This window comes from Rhinatrema bivittatum, chromosome 8 (genome assembly GCF_901001135.1).
Source record: "Rhinatrema bivittatum chromosome 8, aRhiBiv1.1, whole genome shotgun sequence".
NCBI classification, from domain to species: domain Eukaryota; kingdom Metazoa; phylum Chordata; class Amphibia; order Gymnophiona; family Rhinatrematidae; genus Rhinatrema; species Rhinatrema bivittatum.
In genome coordinates, this window is record NC_042622.1 from 194,954,139 (window position 1) to 194,975,571 (window position 21,433).

Below are 21,433 nucleotides of genomic sequence, written 5' to 3' on the forward strand. Positions count from 1 at the left end.
GGACGTCTTTACCACTTGGGAGACCTATCTTCGTGCTTCCCCGCTCCTCGGGGCAATGCCTACGTTCGACACGAGAGACTGTTGTGCTTCCCCGCTCCTCGGGGCAGTACCGTTGTTCAACCTCCGGTGACTGCCGGCACTCCCCCGCTTCTCGGGGTTGCTTACGTCATCACCTGGAGACCCTGACTCAGGTAGCCTACGTCATCGCATCAGTACCTCCCTCGCTGCGCAGCTCCGCCCCTCGGGCTTGCCTCTGCGGTATACCTCCTGCACGTCCTCTCTCACACTTCCCACTCCTTGGGCCTGCCTAGCACCACCCCCCTCGGAGGTCTCTGCCCAGGTACCGATCTCCAGCCCCACTTGCTTACCGTGGGGGGTTCCTCCTTCCTGTGTCTCTCACCCCGCTCCTCGGGACCTCGCCACAGATTCTCATCCAGAGCTCCTGCCGTACCTGACCTCGCCTCCCCATGGTGTGGGCCTGTGGGGCTCCTCAGAGGGTGCAGTCTCACCAACTGCTTCTGATGACCCTGGGTGCAGGAAGAAAGAAGCAGGGATTATCAGGGGGAGAGATGAGGAGGGGAGACGGGAAACGGCAGCTACGCTTGCCTGCTCCAGGTGTTAAAATGCCTAGTTTTGGCTCTGCCTATGCTGCTCCTGTTCTGTGGTAGGGTGGTGTGAGTTTGTGTATGTGTGTGTGTGTTTGCATGAGGGAGGCTTGCACGGCATCTCTCCATGCTGTACCTGTTCTGTCACCAAATGCCATATTTCAGTTTGCAGAATTTTCAGTTCTGCATCTGCCATGAGCATTGTTCTCTTTAACTTTTGAAAAGATTTTATAAGCCGAGTTCGAATTTGCAAGCTTTGTTTTGCCTTGTGCGCAGGGTCCACAACCTGTGTGTGCGTGTGCACACTCACAGCTTAGAGCAGTGGTCCCCAAACCTGTCCTGGAGGGCCACCAGCCAGTCGGGTTTTTGGGATATCCACAATGAATATGCATGAGAGAAAATTTGCATGTTATGGAGGCAGTGCATGCAAATTTTTTCTCATGCATATTCATTGAGGATATCCCAAAAACCCAACTGGCTGGTGGTCCTCCAGGACAGGTTTGGGGACCACTGGCTTAGAGGAAACAGTGGCCATGAGTATGGATTTCACTAAAAATAAACCTTCCAAAATGCAAATCAAGCCAATATTCTATTCCTTTTTTCAAAATAAATCTGGCCCAACCCTCACAGAGCCTTTCTTTTCCTCAGATTTTAAGGGAAAGAAGATCAAAAATAAACTGCGGTAGCATGCTTCACTAAACAGATGTCCTTAATATGAAGGCAATAATTCATACACTGTACATAGTCAAGACCAGCAATCATGTCCCTAATAAAGGGATTTTAATGACATATAAGGTCTGGGTTTACAACCCTTTTCCTATATGAATATGTGATCCTTTTAATTATGGTCAGCAGTATGCCTTGCTGCAGTTTTGTGGTTAAACCTCCTAAAGTGTTGTTTGAACTTTTTACAGGGTACAGTTCAGAGCAACGTCTTGTGGATGGGTATCGCCCCCATCCTTATAGAAACATAGAAACATAGAAATGACGGCAGAAGAAGACCAAACGGCCCATCCAGTCTGCCCAGCAAGCTTCACACATTTTTTCTCTCATACTTATCTGTTTCTCTTAGCTCTTGGTTCTATTTCCCTTCCACCCCCACCATTAATGTAGAGAGCAGTGATGGAGCTGCATCCAAGTGAAATATCAAGCTTGATTAGTTAGGGGTAGTACGGGAAGTAACCGCCGCAATAAGCAAGCTACACCCATGCTTATTTGTTTTACCCAGACTATGTTGTACAGCCCTTGTTGGTTTTTTTTCTTCTCCCCTGCCGTTGAAGCAGGGAGCTCTGCTGGATGTGTGAAGTATCAGTTTTTTTCTCCCCTGCCGTTGAAGCAGAGAGCTATGCTGGATATGCATTGAAAGTGAAGTATCAGGCACATTTGGTTTGGGGCCGCAAACCCCCATTGCCCCCCAGGCATCCAGGACCCACCAGGGGTGTGCAATCTATTTGATTTCATTTCAGTTTTGAATGGCAACGAGCAGCGTGAATGCCAAAACTGTCAAAACCTCTCGAGGAGCTGATGAGCTGCTTCCAGCAGCTTCGACATGCAGACAAGAGAGGAGCAGCAAAGTAACTAACCTCTCTTTCAGGATGATGCAATATCGTGCGCTGGCCGCAGTGCACGGCTCAACGCCCGACTGGACACACGTTTTGGTCGCGCGTCCGTAACCCTTGATGTAAAACGGGGGTTAGCGCATCCAAAAGGCAAGTCCAGTCGCGCGTGTAGTTGATAGCGCTCATCGCATGTAAATGTATTCCCCCTGATGCCAAAAAAAAATGCACTTCCGATGCGCACATTTTTACTTGCCAAAATGAACGCCTGCCCATTGCAGGCGTTCATTTTGGAGGAGCCCAAAAAGTGTACAGAAAAGCAGAAAATGCTGCTTTTCTGTACTTCCTCAGACTTAATATCGTGGTGATATGAAGTCAGAGGAAATAAAAAATCTGAAATGCTCCTAAAAAAAAAAAAATTTAAAGTAAAAAGTTGCTGTCGGTCAGGTTAGGAAAATTGAGCGTCCGTTTTCCCTAACCCGCTGATAGCCACCTGTCCTGGATGCCCGCTGCTGAGGAGGCACTAGGGGCACACAGCTTCCCCTAGCGCCTCCTTTTTACCGCGGCTGCCCGTTTGCATTTTGTATCGGGCGCCCCGGAGAGGGAGATCGTCGCACGCTAAGGGAGCGGGTGCTCAATCATGAGCGTCTATTTAACGCGCACCGATATTGCATCGGCCTGTTCTTTTTAAAGTTAGCATTTGCCTTAACTATCATTTGGCAATCATATGTCACGCGCTTGGGAGTTGACGTCAAATGTTATCTCAGTGGAAACCATGCGGAAGGGTCAGGAAGACAAGCCCCTTCCCCCCTTCCGTTTCACTGAACTTTTCTCATGCAATTTTTTTTTTTTTTTAATCCATATGCCCCACAGTCCAGGGGTCCGATTTGCAACTCGCAGTATTCATTCCATGAAATTCCAATACAATTGTCCATCGCAGATTGCAGTAAAACATTCACGATAAATTATTAACATAAAACGGAAATTGCATCACTTAAAATGAAACGAAATCAAAAAAATAAAATAAGCTTGTTTGAACAACATCGCTTTCCTCTTCCTAAGCCTCCTGAACTTAGGAATTTCAAATCATGTGGCCCAGCTGCAGCAGGCAGTTTTCCCCATAGACTCAGGGAGGATAACTTCATAATTGTGTGCGGTCAGGTAAAGGGTGTGTAAAACGTTTGGAGCTGATTTTCAAAAGCATGAACGTGCGTAGAACCTGAATTTATGTGCATGGGGGGAGGGGGGGTATGTACTTAAAAATACAGGCAGAAGCCGTTCTGCATATATTCTTTGCACTTGCTAGAAAAAGGTGCTCTGGGGTGTGGCGGGGGGTGGGGGGGTGGGGGGAGATGCAGAGTTGTGGTAGGAAATCCCTTTAAACGCATCTTTTCAATTTTCGAAAGCATGGGCGTAAGTGTTTGCAGACACATTTAGCCCAGCGTGCTGGGATCCGTGCGCACCCGCTGATCTTCAAAGTGACCTGCAGGCATTAAGTCCGCTTTGAGGACGTATATGCGTGCACATGTGCGCCAACTTTTAAGTGGGCATGCAGATGGGCATGCAAATCCTGCTTCTGCTGTGTAAGTCAGGGGATTTTAAAAGTTGCACGTGCCCACACCACTCCCAGTTTAACCAGTTCATCCACCAGTTCGCCCAGTTACCAGCTAGCTCCTCCAAACCCCCTGGTTTGAAAGCCTACACACCTCCAGTTAGCCCAGACCCTTTAAACCCCTCAGAAATGGCTCGATCTCTTTATTTTATAACTTGCACGTCCTCCATAGCAGAGGTAAAGTTATGCAGCAGAGGACCTCGGTGCACCAAGGTGCATAAGTATTTATGCACACAACTCTTGGCCAGGCCCCGAAACGCCTGCGTTCTCCCCAGACCATGCCCACTTCCTGCCCCTTTTTGGAAGCTTTTCAGATGAGGGCACGGTGGGTTTTATGCACGTATCTGGTCAGCGCACACAGGCCCAACTTCTTGGTGCGTCCCTTAATTGATGCGCGCACTGAGCTTTTAAAATTCACTTTAGGCATGCCCGCTGCCGGCGCGCTGAAGCCGCACACCAAAGGGGCATGCCCCTTATGCCTTTTTATTTTTGCTTTATAACCAAGAAAGAATGGGGAAAAAGAGGAAAGGGAAAGTTTCTTTTACTTCTCAAGCTTCGACGTCTACTCCTACTAGCAGGCCAATGGATCGCCAAGTAATATACTCCGGCTCAACACTGCACGGGAACGTGAGCACGGAACCGGAGGACCTCTCGTTGAGTCCTGGAGTTAGATCTCCTCCCCCCCAATCCAGTTACCCAAGCTAGATCAAACCACGAGGACATTTCTGTTCAGGCGTCTAGTAATGTTGCCTCTTCTCAGCCGGAAGTCTCTGACTGTTTGTTGGAGCTTTGTTTGGGACAGTTAAGTGATGGGGGAAAAAAATATCATCCCAGAGCCCCGTCCTGCTCCAGTTCAAGGAATGACTGAAGGAGAAATGGGAGGGCCTAATAATGCATCCATATCTTGGGAGGTATCCCTTAAAAGATATCTGGAAAGTAGTTGTTGGCACTGATTCCAAGTTATCTCATTCTGTTTCCCAACTATGTCAGTTTTCTCGGGACACTACCAACAAGACTACAAGAAGTGGACGTTAGGCTCTCATTATTAGAATCTACTGTAGCTAATTATTCCATGTCTATTTCCAACTTACAGTCAGTCTCTGATGCCGGGATTAAAGATAAGATATTGATGTATGCAAAGTGTGAATCTTTAGAAAACAAGCTTAGATTATACTAATTTATATGTGTTAAATTTTCCATGTTCTTGTCTGATTTCAGGCGAAGAATACCTTAAGAAATATGTGGTTGATCTATTACAATTTATGCCAGATAAGAAATTCTTTATATCTAAATGCTATCTACCTGATAAAAAGAAAGCTCCTGCTTTAAAGGAGCTGTTACATCCTGCTCATAGTCCTGAGCTTTCCTTGTTTTTGTAGATTTCCGATGATAATATCTCCACTAGATTCACCTTTGTGGTTTCCTTTGCACTGACTGCTGATAAAGAGATTTTCTTCAGGCAGTACTTTAAATATAAAGATGAACTATTTTGCGGTCAGAGAGTGCAGGTATTCCTGGATATTTTCAAGGAGAACCCATTAAAGAGGCAGCAATTTCTCCAGCTAAAACCTCGGGTTTTGTCATTGGGAGCTTTGTTTTATCTCAAATGTACTTGTAAGTGCACATAGTCACCTATCAGAAAAATAAGTTTGTATTTGTTGATCCTCTTCATTTGCAGACTTTTGTTTTGGACAAGTCTCCCTCAGTATAGCTCAGTACCTGAGGGTATTGGGATAAGTTCGGTACTGAATGAATAATTTTCTTTGAGCGACTCCAATAATCTGGACTGTATTTTTCCAGATGTGGTTATTTAATATTTTGTGATTTGCAGTTTTCCTTTTATCCTTGTTTTATTTCGTTTCTTTGTAAATATGATTGAAATAGTTAAAAAAAAAAAATTCACCTTTAAACCAGGAGGGTGCAACTTGTGCGGGTAAGTTACAAGCGTGCTTTTCAAATCGAAAAAGACGCGCCTAAGTTCCAATTCCACCCCATCTTCTCCACCCTCTTTCCCTCCCCGGAATTCCTATTCTGGGTTACAAGCATAATAATCTTCCATGCTTGGAGCCCAGGCTAATCTCTAACAGCCATTTAAGTGCATAAAACCAAGTGGGGCATGGGGGATTCGATGAAAGGACCCCCTTGTCCTGACTACTGCCAAGAACACTTAAATCCGGTTCTGCAGGCACGACAGCTGTGGTCCTGTCTCCCGTTGCCGCAGGCTGCTCAGATGCTGCTGTCGTGGTGGACAAGATACGTTTTTTTTTTGGGTTGTTTTTTTTTACGTCGGCTTTTCAAAAACTCAGCCATAATGACACATCGATAAAGCAAGAGTTATATTCCCTTGCAGACCATAGCTCTTGTGATGTTGTAATGTCCTAGGGTAAGATCTCAGAGCACCATGCAAACATGAGAGGACCTACCCTCTTAAAAAGTACTCGTTTTCCCCACTGGCATCCGTGACCGGTAGCTAAGCGCACCGTACAATGCTCTCGTCAAGAATTGCCAAGCTAAAGCGTCTGTGAATGATGAACTCAAGTTAAACATTGAAAAGTAAACAGGAATGCACGCACTGAAATGAAATCCCACCCGTTTCCATAAACGAGCCGTCACAAGCCCCTGGACCCTGAGAGCTCACCTCTAGGCTGCTCAGCTAAAAAGTGGCTGGATGTAACCAGACCAGAGTTATTCAAGCGTTTTATACACTAATGTAAGCCTGTGCTCTGTTGAAAAGAAAAATTAAATTAAAAAAAAAAATCTCTAAAGAAGACTGTGGAACATTTTAATTAAAATAAATTACTCTGGGTCAGTGATCGGTTTTTGCAGTGTGTTATTAACATTCAACTCCTTCTGCTCCTGACGCTGCGTGAAGTCTTTATAGTCAATGTAAAGAGCAGCAGGGAAGCTCATAAGTGAATTTGATAAATAATTCTTCCATGTCACATCTCTGCGAAATACACAGCCACCAAAGCAGATAGCTGATGTGATTTACACTGATCTGTTCCAGCATTTAGCAATGAAGTCAAAAGTCTACTGCACAGGAAAGCGAGGATATGAGGAACATTTTAAATTGGATTTTTTTTGCTTACTTTCCAAAGGAAAGAAGGCTGATGAAATTGCCATATCTGTGTTTGCATGCGTGCATGTCCGTGTTCCCCCTCTCCTACCCAATAACCTTTGAGTTTGGTGACCTTATCCACACCAAATCTTCAGGATCTGATAGAGGGGGCCCACCAGGATTCTGCCAAGGTGGTTTTCTTGGTTGGGGGGGTATCCATGTATACTCGTGGGCACACACGCATGCATCCCTTAGTTTTTGCATGGAACTTCTTGCCATGCTTAGGGGCAGATTTTCGAAATGGTGCGCACGGGGTACATTTGTGCGTGCTACCCTGTGAGCACAAATGTACACCAATTTTATAACATGCGCGTGCTGCCAGTGCTTGTTATAAAATCCGGGGTCGGCACATGCAAGGGGGTGCACACTTGTGCACCTTGCGCGTGCCAAGCCCTAGGGGAGCCCCGATGGCTTTCCCCGTTCCCTCCAAGGCCGCTTTCCCCGTTCCCTCCAAGGCTGCTCCGAAATTGTAGCGGCCTTGGAGGGAACTTTTCTTCTGCTCCCCCCCAGCCCTACCTAAATCCCTCTCTACCTTATTTCAAGTAGACCTAACCAAATCCCCTCTAACCAAATCCCCCCCACCTTATTTCAAGTAGACCTAACCAAATCCTCCAATGATCAGATATCATCAACCTCCAAGATTACAAGCAACGATTTTGCAGATTTCTTTAAAGAAAAAATAAAAAACCTCATAAATAACATTTATTTATTTATTTATTTATTTATTTGTGGTTTTTATATTACGGACTTCGTAGGATAAAATCAGTTCGGTTTACATTATAACTTCAAAATCAGCAAAACAGAGGCTTTACATAGAATTTATAGGAAAACAGTGAATAAAACAAAAAACATGCAAGACCCGAAAATACAAATCAATCAAACACCAAGCTGGCCCAACTTTGATTCAGCATCATCATTGGAAATCCAAACCATCATCAAAAAAATGAACCCAGCTAAGCACCCTATCGATAGCATACCCATACCAACGATCAAAACCATCGAACCATCAATAACCAAAACAATAACCTACATTGTGAACCTATTCCTCACAGAAGGAAACTACCCCGACTGCCTAAAATCAGCAACTATCAAACCCATACTGAAAAAGACCAACCTTGATCCAGAAAACCCACTAAACTACCATTCATTGCCAAAATTATTGAAAAAATCATCCACTCCCAACTCAGTGACCACCTGGAAAGGAACAACATCCTACTCCCCACGCAATTCGGCTTCAGGAAACACCTGAACACTGAGTCACTACTGCTATCTTTAAACAACACCATGCTCAAAGGCTTTGAAAATGGCCACAGCTACCTCCTAGTCCTACTAGACCTATCAGCAGCTTTCGACACGGTAAACTACTCAATAATGATTGACCATCTCTACAAAATTGGTGCAAATGAAAAAACCCTACAATGGTTCTCATCCTATCTATCACAAAGAACCTACCAGGTGTCAATCAACGACACCCTCTCAAAGAAAATAAACCTTGACACTGGAGTTCCCCAAGGCTCCACTCTATCTGTGACACTCTTCAACATTTATCTTCTCCCGATATGCCACTTCCTCTCAAACCTTAATCTGACCCACTTCATATATGCGGATGATATCCAAATACTAATCCCAATACACAACACTCTGGAAGATACCTACAAAAAAACAGCCACTTACCTCACCAAAATAAAGCAACTACTAACCAACATGAAACTCATCCTAAACATTGATAAAACAGAAATAATCATGCTGGATAGAAAGAACAACTCTCCTCACCTACCACCACTCAACATAATGAACCAAAAGGCGGCAATCTCCCCTGTCACTCGTGCACGAAACCTAAGAGTCATAATTGACAATGAACTATCGTTCAAGAACCTCATTACTGCTAAAATCAAGGACGGATATCACAAACTCCTAACCCTACGATGGCTAAAACCTTTCCTTTCCCCCAACGACTTCAGAACAGTCCTTCAACTACTCATCTTCTCCAACCTGGACTACTGCAACTCCCTGCTATTCAACTTACCTCTCACCACCATCCAACCACTCCCAATCCTTCAAAATACAGCCGCCAGAATACTCACAGGAACTAAAAAACACAATCACATTACTCCAACACTTATATCACTACACTGGCTCCCAATAAAATTCAGGATAGACTACAAAATACTATCCATATTACACTGTTATGAACGCTGCCCGCGGGTCCCCCCACGAGCAGGCTCACTCACCCCATGCTGCCGCTGCTTTCCTTCTTCCCCGACATGGCACGGACGCCGCCGTCGGGCCTGCCCATGCAGCCGGAGGCGCGGACTTTGTTGCTCTCTCGCAGCCCAGAGGCCGCACCGGTTGTCATCTTCACCGCTGCTGGTGCCGTGGACTTTCCAGCGTTCTCTTCGCGGCCAGAGCCGCCACCGACGTCAGCTCCTCTTCGCGGCACGGAGGCCGCAAGCCCCAGGCTCGAGTAGTGGCTGGAGCCGCTGCCGTCATCGGGCCTGCTCCTCAGGCCAGCCCTGCTTCTGTACGCGATGACGCTGTGCAGGCCCCTGTCCACGGTCCTGCACAGCCCTGCTTTCTGCTCTCTCTTAGGCGCCAGCGCGCGCCTCTTTGCAAGATTTAAAGGGCCAGGCATAGGAAGTGTGCTGGCCCCACCTAGGGAGTGGACTTCCTGCTTCAGCCCTATAAAAGGGCTGTTCCATCAGTCAGTCTTTGCCTTGCATTGGAGTTGCTTCACTCTGGAGGCTCCTGTCTGCCAGAGCTCCGTCAGGTCTTCTTCGTCTTCTCCATGGAGTTCTTGTTGTCACGCCATGTCTTCGTTGCCTGAGGTCCCTGTCCAGGTGTCCTGGTGTCTCGCTTTGATCCTCCGTTTTCTGATGTTCCAGGTTCCTTGATGTCCTGCTCCTGTGTCTTCGTCTTCAGCGCTCTTGAGCCTTCTGGTACCTGTTAGGCCGGGGGTCCCTTGGATGATGTCTTGCCCGAGCGTGGACTAGCCTATAGGTGGACTGGTGTCCTGTGCTCCTGAGCCGTCATGTCCTGCCAGCCGTTGGTGGAGCTTCGGATGACATCGGCTTCGTCGTTGGAGTTCTGCTTCGACTGGATCCTTCCCTGCGCTTGTCCCGCTCCCAGCGTGGTCTGTGACCAGCCTCCTCGGGCTGTGTAGGGCGCGCAGTGGGACAGGGTGGTCCGCGACTCAGTCCCACGGGTGGGCTGAGTAGGGCGCCCTGAGAGACAGTGCCAATGTCCTTCTGCCCAGCTTCTCGTCTCGTCTGGACTTTGTCAGTTCCTCGTCTCATCCTGGATGCCGTTGCATCACGCTTGGTATCATGTCTTGTTCCTGATGTCGTTGCATTGACCCTGGTCCGGGATGCCGTCGCATCGACCACTGGTCCGTGATGTCTTCGCATCAGCCTTGGTGTCAAGTCTTCGTCTGCGATGTCGTTGCATCGATCCTGGTGTCATGTCTTCGTCCGCGATGCCGTTGCATCGATCCTGCTGTCATGTCTTCGTGTCAAGGCCCGTCTGTCCCTCGACCTCAGGCCAGGCCTGCTGCTCCATGCTGTTTCATGCAGCAGGTCGAAAGGGCTCGGAATGGTCGAAGGACCATTCACATTCTAACATCATCCTGTTGTTGGCCTTGGGAGCTTGCAGGCCTGGCAGAGGGTAAGACCGCCAGCCATGGTGGAACACGCTATCAACCCTCGGTTCAGTCCTGGATCCGTCTGGGGTCGGGCTGAGGCCCAAGGGCACACTAAATCACCCTTCTCTAACATACACAAAATAATATACAAAAAACAAACAAACTGGTTAAGTACAGCTATAAAACTCCACTCACCAAACCGAAACCTCCGCTCATCTAACAAAGGTCTATTAAAAATTCCACCTGCTCGTTCCAAACAACTTACTTCAACTTGGAAGAGAGTCATATCCCTAGGAAGTCCAAAACTCTGGAACTCCCTCCCAACCAAACTTAGAACACAGCAAAATTTAAAAACCTTTAAAAAAGAACTAAAAACTTGGATGTTTACCAAAGCCTACCAAAACACCCAATTACTGTTATTACTTCCCTCCCTACCTGCCCTATGTAAACATGTGGAACCAATGCAAGCACCTGTACAGTTTTACATCCGAACAGTGTTTATAACGCCTTCATTAACTATGTTAACAATCGCATGAATCTTTTGAACACTCTGTTAAACCTCGAAACTTTGTAAACCTCGAAACCTTGTAAACCGTTGTGATGGCAAAAACCGAACGAAGGTATATAAAACCTGATAAATAAATAGATAGATAGATAGATATGCCTGCCTCTGGCAGGTGTATCTTGCGTGCGCCGGCCAGCGGCAGCAAGATACACCACTGTGCCGGAGGCCTTGGTCCCACCCCCGGACCAGTGCCACGCCCATGCCCCCGCCCCTTTTTCAAAGCCCCGGGACATACACGCGTCCCGGGGCTTGCGCTTGCCGCCGAGCCTATGCAAAATAGGCTCGGCGCGCGCAGGAGGGTTTTTAAAGGGTTACGCGCGTATGTTACGTGCATAACCCTTTGAAAATCTACCCCTTAGCCATTCTTCCACACGTTATGGAGGGTGGGAAGCACCCCTACAGGCACCGCTGTCTCCATGCCTGCCCACTTGCCTGCCCTATTTGCTATGAACTTTAGTTTTTACGCTGTTGACATCTGTCCCAGTGGCAAATGGACTGAAACCACCGACTTCTTTCGCATACACAAGCCCACCAAAACAGTCATTAAGAAGTAATAATGACTGGCGGGGGGGCAGGGGGTATCACTGTCTGCCTGTGCTGAATTAAGTCTGGTGACCTAGAGGTGAAAGGCCTGCATGTCCATGCGCCAAAAGGAATCCAGACTCTTTCATCTCATCTGGTTTTTTTTTTCCTTTCCTTTCCTTCCTCCTCATCTTGACAGGACTGAAAATGTATGCACCTTATGATCTGGAATCCATCCTTTTCCAAGGGTTTCATCATCATACCTCTCCTCTTCCAGTGTCTGGAGACAGAGGGATTGTTACAAGATCGACAGGCTCGAGCTGTAAACGTCTTGAGCGTAGAATTAAGTGTCTTCTTGGGGTATCTTTCACAGATGTTTATACTCTTGGCCCTTCCATCCCTTGTTACATTCCTTGGAAAAGGACGCCAGTGATCACCTGCTTCTTCCAGCTCCCGTCAGAAATGCCTCTCACAGAAATATGGCCTTTCTGTTTTATTCTTCCAAACAATTTTTTTTTTGGGGGGGGGATAGGGGAGGCTTGATGACACTCCTCTGCCTTGGATCTGACCGGGATCGTGAATCATCAGTCTGGGAGTAGCAGTGGATTACAGACCTGGCATTGATATTATTCATAGTCTGAACGCATTTGCTAGAGTTGAGACTAGACAGCTTTTATTGGGAGACTTCTTTGGCGTATGTCTGCTTCAGTCAAGGAAGTTCACTTAGAAGGTTTTTCTGCTCCCACCTGCCAGTGGTCATAACTCGAGGCTGGACACAGTGGCCAGGGTGGGGATGGGGTGGGGAAGGAGTGGGGATGAGGACAGCACGGGCCGAGGGCCTTCTTATGCAGGTCATTTTCTTTGGGAATTGTTTTAGCAGAGTTTATTATCGAGACAAAGCACAGAAGCAGCACTACAGTAATATCTGCCATTTAGGAAGACAGAAAATAAGAGGGCAAAGGGGTCTGTTAAACTCCTCTGCTCCATTACCAAAGGGAGGAATTCAGATTCCCCTATTACAGTGTAAAGATATATCCCCAACTATCAGGGCTCAGTACAAAACCAACCGGGAGGGGATCCAGTGCTTATGAATCAGGAGACAGCACAGGCAGGGGTCCATATACTGGCTGATGTTAAGTAAGTCATCGTGGTGCTCTTTATCCAACCATAATTTTGCTGCAGTATTGACAAAATTGCTCTGTCTCCGTGCACCTCCCTCTCTCTCCTTGGATGCCAGAATATGTTTTCACAATAGTGAGGGCACTGGCAGCTCCATGCACAGTTTGTGAAGTACTGAACTGTAAAGCAGGATAGGATCTCGTTGGGAAGGAAAGATGCTATATTAATGGACATTTTTGCTATCATTAAACACTTCGTACTTCCTTTGGAGCAGTTCTCTTTTTTACCTCTGGTAAAGGGGATGGAACAGCTCCCCTATGAGGAAAGGCTGAAGAGGTTAGGACTTTTCAGCTTGGAGAAGAGAAGGCTGAGGAGGGATATGATAGAGGTGTTTAAAATCATGAGAGGTCTTGAACGAGTAGATGTGACTCTGTTATTTACACTTTTGGATAATAGAAGGACTAGGGGGCATTCCATGAAGTTAGCATGTGGCACATTTAAGACTAATCGGAGAAAGTTCTTTTTCACTCAGTGCACAATTAAACTCTGGAATTTGTTGCCAGAGGATGTGGTTAGTGCAGTAAGTGTAGCTGGGTTCAAAAAAGGTTTGGATAAGTTCTTGGAGGAGAAGTCCATTAACTGCTATTAATCAAGTTTACTTAGGGAATGGCCTCTGCTATTAATTGCATCAGTAGCATGGGATCTTCTTAGTGTTTGGGTACTTGCCAGGTTCTTGTAGCCTGGATTGGCCACTGTTGGAAACAGGATGCTGGGCTTGATGGACCCTTGGTCTGACCCAGCATGGCAATTTCTTCTGTTCTTATGTTCTACTTCTTTTTCTTCAAAATCTCTTCTTCTGCCACTACGCTGGGCTAAACGTGCTGTAACAGGTTTGCCAGCTGGAGTCTCGTCCAGGGGCTTCCCAAGCGTATCCTAGTGACCCCACAACCAGTTGAGATTTTAGGATATTAACAATCAGTATGCATGAGATAAATGTGCATTTCATTGGAAACCCAGTATATGCAAATTGATCTCATGCATAGTCATTAGGGATACCCTAAAAAACCAGAGTGGCTGTGTGATGCGCTCAAGACAGGTTAGGGAAGCCCAGCCCTAGAATGTACTGTACCAACTGTCAGTAAAAAGACAGTAGCTCAAGATACTGGTAAAACGTCTGCTTTATAATCTTGCCACTTTACATTTATATTCTTTGCAAAGTACAGGGTGGCCCATGGAAATGTAGCCCGCCTCCAATACCAGTGCCACGCAGGCAGGCTACTTTTCCATGTATAACATTTTTTGTTGGCTTGTTTGCTTTTTAAGCCTTGACTGTTTTCCCCTGCTTGGAATGGAAAACCCATGCATTACAGGGGTTCCCAGACCTGTCCTAGGGGACCCCATTCAGTCAGGTTTTCGTATAGCCGCAATGAATATGCAGGAGACAGATCTGCATGCACTGACTCCTTTGCATAAAAAAAACCCAAAATCATCCCATGCATATTCATTGCGGCTATCCTGAAAACCTGAATGGCTGGGGGTCCCTCAGGCCAGGTTTGGAAACATTGGGCTTTCTCGGCCAGTTAAAAAGTTACCACACTCTGCAAAGGCTCCATAATGGCTATCAGAACTCTGCAATGAGTGTCCCAGGGAACTGAAATGGAAACATGGTTTTATATTTTCTGTGGGACTGCTCCTGCTTGCTCCCCGTAAGCCAGTGGCTCTCAAACTGGGGGATTGGGTGCTGCCCAGGGCACGCAGAAGGGATCATGAGTGGTGTGAGATATTTGGTTTGATGGAACGTTATTTGTAGACCTTGTATTGCAATGTTTAAAAACCTAATTTCTCCAGGATTTGGAGGGGGGAGAAGTACTAAATGTATTATAGAGGGAAAAAAGGGGGGAGGGGGGAGAAAACACGACCTGCAAAGCTTGAGAGACACTGCTGAATGCAAGTGAAGTCTGGCATCGTTCTCCCTGTCAATGCAAGGTCTGTAAGTGTAAGGTGCCGTTAATTTATTTCTTCACCAAGAGCAGAAATATTAACTCTGCAATGTTTACCTGCTGGCTTTTTCTAGCCATATTTGTGGGATGACATCAAATACGAGATAAAACAGTCAAGTACGAAGTGACTTGCCTAACGATTTCCTCTTTTAACCCAGTTATGGAAACCATTCATATATTTAAGAATATAAGGAGGTCCATATTTAAACTTAGCCTCAAAAAACTGCAGGATTTGACATTCCTGCTGTACTCACCAGCAGATAAAAATCGGGGGGTGTTCTGGGGTGGAACTGACTTATTTGGATAAACGTAGCCGGATGCTGCAATGTCTGGCTAAGTTATCCAGATAGGTCTAGTCATGCTGTGAGGCAGTCCTAAAGTCATCTCGATAGATAAACGATTCCAGATCACATTGATTTATCCGGATATATTCAGCATGCAGCCCAGCTGCCGAATATCCTGTCTCTTCTCCGGATAACTTAGCCAGGCTGCCTGTGGCTGAATATTGTGCTATGCAGATGTCTTCACTTCAAAAACGAATTCCCACCAAGATGATATTTTCCTTCTAAATGCATCCAAAAAGGATTGTCTGAATGCTGTATATTCATTCTACAGCTGGTAGATACAGAAAAGGAAATTGACTCGTACCGCATCTCGTAGATTTGGAACCATAATATTCCTGTTATCTGCTCTTTTTCTGTAATTTGTTTTGGCTGGATGTATGTTTTTTAGGGTTTGTTTTTTTTTTGTTAGAGTGCTCTTGAAAGTTTGAGACAGTCATGCCAGGTCTTTGCTCACTTAGCATAGCTGCTGTTTAAGGTTAAAATGCAACTTTCTCAGGAATGCTATCGTGAAAAGCTCGTGTTTTCCCACAAGCAGATTACCACAGATATTTTGAAACACAACGGCCATGTTGACGTCAAAAGCCTTTCCTGTCCCCAGTGTTATGAATGTTGCCTACTGTGTGTTGAGATTCAACAGAAAACAGAAGCCACCGGTTCTTTCTGCAGAAAAGTCCTTTGCTGATTCGCCTAGAATTAAATTCAGAAACTGGCAAAATATTTTGTTCTGGAGGAAACTGGATTATTTGCGGGCCCCCCCTTCTGAAGAAGGGTCTAGTGCGGTCTCAAAAACTCTTAAGCATCATCATTTTTGGATTCTTCTGATGTTGGTCCAATACCTGGTTTCATAGCATGCAAAGACTTCAGTTCCCTATAACCCCTGCAACTTTTGCTAATATTACAGATTTTTATGATAAAACTGATCTCTTCATCATTGACCCTATAGAAAGGGAGCACTGTGCTAATCCACCGAGAATGAAATTAGTTAAGAGAAAATCAACAAACCAATGATATCCTTATCAGGCTAATGAAGGTTTTGCCCGAGCTATGATTAATAGGGTTATTTTCACTACGTTACATCAGCCCCCATTTTACTTACAGCCTATTGATTAAAAACTACCTACAAGTTCCAGCTATTAAGACAGCGAGGCTAGATTTAATGAGGAAACGCGCCTTTTCAGTGGCAGGTCGCATCTTATGGAATTCGATTCCAGACTCACTCCGGCTTTTACCAAACACAAAGGAGTTTAAAAAAATGTTAAAAACATATTTATGTTCTGCTGCATTCAACAAACTCCAGGCAGTATGATTTAACTGCTCCATTGCTTCCTTTACATTCTACTTTTGACTATTCCTTTTTATTTATTATGTATCTTAAATTCCCCCGATGTACCTCTATGCATTCCTTTTTTTTTTTAGTTCATTAATTAGGAGATGGGTGAATATGTTGAGCCAGGGGCGGCTCAAAGCAATGTGCCGCCTGTGGTGGGGACCACAAGTCACCGCTCCCCCACCACCAGTGCCGCCCCCTCCAAATTTTAATAAAATAACCCCTGACTCAGAAAAACCTCCTGGTTGTCCAATAGGGGGCCTGGGGGTGATCTGCCACTCTCGGGCCTTCGGCTGCCACTAACCAAAATGGCACCGGTCATCCATTGCCCCTACCATGTGACAGGGGCCGGCCAATGGCACTGGTAGCCCTGTCCCATGGTAAGGGCTAAAGGCCACCGGCGCCATTTTGGTTAGTGGCAGCCGATGACCCAGGAGCGGCAGATCGCTCCTGGGCCCCCCCCCCCCCCCCCCGCTGGACCACCAGGAGTTTTCCTGAGTCTTGGTGGGAGGGGGGGGGTCGGAAGGGTGGCACAACGGGGGGAAGGCAGAGTGAGGTGGGGGTTGGGCAGAATTCTGAAGGGGCACTTTTTGCCACTTCAAAATTCTGCCGCCTGAAGTGGCCGCCTCACCCTGCCTCATTATGGAACTTGCCCCTGTGTTGGGCTCAGGCAAGCAGAGTGGATTTTAAAAGCTGCTGAGATATGTGCGTATCTGCCAAAGCACGCACATCTCGGATGTTTTCAAAAAGGAGCAGGGTGTAGACGTGGTCCGGGTGGGACACGGGTATTCTGGGGTGTGTGCAAAATAAATACTTATGTGATCTGAGGTCCCCCGCCGCATGACTTTCCTTCTGCTAAGTTAAAAAAGAAAGAAAACTAGGCATATCTGTGGGGTTTTAAGGGTTGGATCTATCTCAGGCTATTAAACTAGAGGGATTTGGAAGACTTATCTCTTAACTGGGCGAACTGGGAGTGAACTGATTTTAGTAGCAATGGTGTCGGCGCGTGCCCCTTTTAAAATGCCCCCACTTACAAGGTAGAAATGGCAATTGTGTGCACCCACTTAAACTTCAGTGCACATACGTGCGTGGTCAGGCTATCTTATAACATGTGCCCGAATGTTATAAAATGGCGGCATCCCTGGGCTCAGGCCGACACATGCACAGACACACGGGCGCCCGTTTTAAAATGTACGTTAAAACATTTACAGGTGTATCATGACTTTTTAAAACTTAATTATGGAATTCTTCTTCCAGAACGTGGAACAGGATGTCCACAACGCATCCGAAGCTAAAAGAATGGCTAATTCCTCTGTATTTGAAAATGGACACCAGCCTCTGTCAGGTGAGACGATAAAAAGAAAATTCGACTTGTCTGAGGTCCTGGCAATGTTGAAATTAAACGTCACTATTGGTCGTCGGATGCACGAGTTCAATAAGAATGTCAGCCATAAGAAAGCCGTGTCTCCTTCACCGGCGCTGTGCTATCCGTCCCCTGTGCTCGGAATGGTTGGGTAATGGTAGAGGTTATGCCGAAGAACTGCAACGTCGGATACTGCCGGTTCTGCTTCTCTACCTGCGAGACTCTGGTAACTCGCATCTCCTCCCTGGGGAAGGAAATGAGACATTGAAACCGTGTGCCCGCTTCATCACAGGGACATGTAGGCTGATAACACTCTATGAATCATAAATACTAGTTGAAATAATTTGATGTAAGAATAATAATAACCTACACAAAAAGGATTTCATGGCTTTTTCACAAATTTAAATAAAACAATAACTCTCACCAGATGCTTTTTTTTTGGGGGGGGGGGAGGGGAGATTAACTAAAACTAGTGCTTGACAAAACAGACCCTTGTGTTCATGGAGTTGTGTCATGCTGTAGATAGACCTGCCCAAGATCCTGCCAAGTCAGTGGCAAAAGTCAGCTGTTGGACACTGGGAGTTTTTGATTTCTAGCGCTGAGTGCTACTTATTAATTAATTACTTTATTTATTAAAAATTGATATTCCACCTTTCATCAAAAACATCGAAACAGAGTACAATCATAAATCGATCATAATGAAAGCGAGGAGTAGTAGCTCTGACGAGTAAGCCACGTCTCCTGCTCAGAATGTAGATGCCAACCTCTACCACTTTACAAGACGTACGCTTAAAGCTGAATTTTAAAAGCCCAGCATTCGCATCAGTTAGGGGATGTGTGAAGAAGTCGGGCTTGTGCGCGCCAACCTTATTGTTAAAAGCGGCCAGATACATGCGTAGATGCTGCAGTGCACAGTCATCTCTTAAAGTTTCCCAAAAGGGGCGGGGCGTGGGCATTTTGGGGCCTGGCCAAGAGATGTGTGCGTAAATTCTTTCACGCCCCAAACCCCTGCCGCGTAACTTTACTTCTGCTATGGATGACATGTAAGTTACAAAATACAAGGATCGAACCATTTCTGAGGGGTTTAAAGGGTCTGGGATAACAGACCCTTTAAACCCTGTCAGGCTGTCAGACTGGGGGGGCGGGGGGGGGGAATTGGAGGACTTAAGCTATTAACTGGGCACATTGGTGGACAAACTGGTAAACTGGGAATGGCGTGGGCTCTCGCCCCTTTTAAAATCCCACGACTTACACGGTAGAAACGGGATTTGTGCGCCCATGCGCGAGCCCACTTAAAATTTGGCGCACTGGGCACGCGGCCAGGCTATTTTATAACACGCGCGCATATACACGCGCAAGTTGTAAAATGGCCACGACCCTGGATGCGAGCTGATGCACACGCTCAAACGTGAAGCTGCCCGCCTGTTTGAAAGTTACCATCCTTCTCATCTGAACGAAAACGGAAACATTTTTCTGATTTCTCAATCTACAAATTCCCTCTCCCCCCCCCCCAATAAGCTCGTTTCAATGGGAGATTGAGACGTTTCCTCTCTTCTTTTGTGAGAGCAATTTTCAGAAGCCATTTAGTTGGTTATTTCCCTGGGAAAACTGGCGGTTTGGAAACTGCTCCCCTCCCCTCCAGGTAAATACGCACAGGGATCGACCACACACATACTTATTACCCGTGGGAAAAGTAGGCGGGCCCAGAGGCGGGATTAGGTTAGTATTTTATTTTATTTTTTACTACTTGGACTATACCAAAATTAATAATAATTATCGTTATTATAATAATATTAGCTTGGGGGAGGCAACAACGCACATAAGTTTGCATTTTCACGACTATGCACTTTGTTGGGGTTTTTTTCTGGGAAAATGCAGCCATAGCAAAAACAGGCGCGCATCTCTGCAGGTACTTTTTCCTCTGGACAGTAAAGTCCGCAGGTAAAAGTAGCCACGGACCTCACAACCCCCCTCCCCCTCGCAGACATTTGAAAATTGCACCCTGCCTCCTGATGCCGGCGGGCACATTGGAAGAGAACGTTTTTAATGGGCTGCGCTGCAGGCCAGGTTTGAAGGTTTTGGTGCCCCTGCATGTTTGGCAGTTGCCCTAAATGCAGGCCCGATGCACTGTTCAGTTACGTCAAAAGCAAATTTCCAGGGTGAAGTCTGCCCTGGCTGTGGGTGTGAGTGGTTCTCTTTTTCTTTCTCTCTCACTCTCCACAGAAGGCTGACCTTTTAAAGGAAAAGTGGTTTTTATCCAGACTCTCCCCCTGGGCTTTGTTTTATCGCCTTTTCTCTGAGCGGGCCCAGTCTGCCGTTACGGTGCTGAGCTTGGTGATTATTGTTATTTTAGCTGAGCCGGACTGGAGGAAGGTTTCACATCCATACAACGGCCGTGCGCCCGCGCGAAATGTTTGCACTGCCGGTGTTAACGCCGAGCTGTAAAAAAAAAAAAGCGTGACGCCGCAGGTTCACGGCATCTGGGCAGCGGGGAAAGGTTTCGGCCAGCGGAAACGTCGCCTGCCGCATACAGGGCCAGGAGGGGCGCTTCCCCCCGGGCTCCTGGTATTAAGCGAGTCTACGCCCGGCTTTGAAAGGCCCTGGTGGTCTTCCTTCTCTCTCTCTCTCTCTCTTCTCTCTCTGCTCCCTGCCATCCGATGCCAGCAGGGACACAATGTGCAGTGACCTTCCCCGCCTCCCACCTCTCAGAGCACGGATGCCGGCTCCCTTTCTTTCTCTTGTCTCATAGACCTTCTCCCTTTCTTGCCCATTGTTCCTGGTCCCCCTTTGTCCTTCTCCCTCGCCCGGCTCTGCACACCCCCCGTTTGCCGGCTGCTGCTGCCGCCGGCCACTTTTTCCATTCTTGTTGAAGGAAGGGTGAGGGAAAGAATGGGACCGGCAGCGGGGGAGGGGAGGGCGCACTTTATGAGAGAGCGAGGCCCCCACTTACTTTGCTGATCTTGCATGAACGGACTCCCTGTATAAGAGGAGTACTACTATAACACCGACCATGTGGCCTGTGAGGTCCATAGGCAAAGGGGGGTCTGTCCGGGTAAACTTTCAGCTATCTCCCCTCTCCCCCGTCTCACCGGCTAACGGGTCGATTTTAAAAGTGTTGCTTGTGCAGAAACGGGCCTCTCCCCCGCCGTGCGCGCGTGTGTGTGTGCGGGCCCCGGGCGAGCAACGTGCATTTTAAGAAGCCGCGAAGTAGGCGCGGTCCATGCCCGTGGGCTCCAGGTTGAGCTCCAGGTTGGGACCCCCAGGTTGGGAACCAGTGCCCTAGGTGATATACGTGCAGGAGGGGTTCTTTAAATGATATGCACGTACCTGCGGGCACAATTTAAAATTGCAGCGTCTCTCTGCTTCTATGCTGATATGTGCATTTATGGGCACTCGCGTGTTCCTTTTAAAATCATCCTGTAAGGCTGATCTTAAGAAATGTTGTAACTTCCCACTCTCCGCGCTGCTGAATTTAGGACTCTCTATCTTCAGAACTTTCTTTTAAGATTAGCCTTATAAATGTTGGTGCATTTGGCATCCAGGCCTGGAGGATATAGAGAATTTTATTTGCAACTCAGGGTGTGTACAGATTTTTCTTTCATTTTGCTTTGTTTTATTGGGGGGGGGGGGGGGGGGGGGACACGACATGGGGGAAGGATTTGTTT

At 46.8% G+C, this 21,433-nt stretch overlaps 1 protein-coding gene across 1 annotated transcript in view; it reads left to right on the forward strand.

Annotated features, from left to right (window-relative positions):
- The window catches only part of SMTNL2 (smoothelin like 2), a 124,977-nt gene that overhangs the window by 53,284 nt on the left and 50,260 nt on the right, over positions 1–21,433 (forward strand). Inside the window, exon 2 of the mRNA XM_029612361.1 lies at positions 17,663–17,750. Coding sequence (XP_029468221.1) covers positions 17,663–17,750 — 88 coding nt within the window. The remainder of the gene's footprint in view (positions 1–17,662; positions 17,751–21,433) is intronic.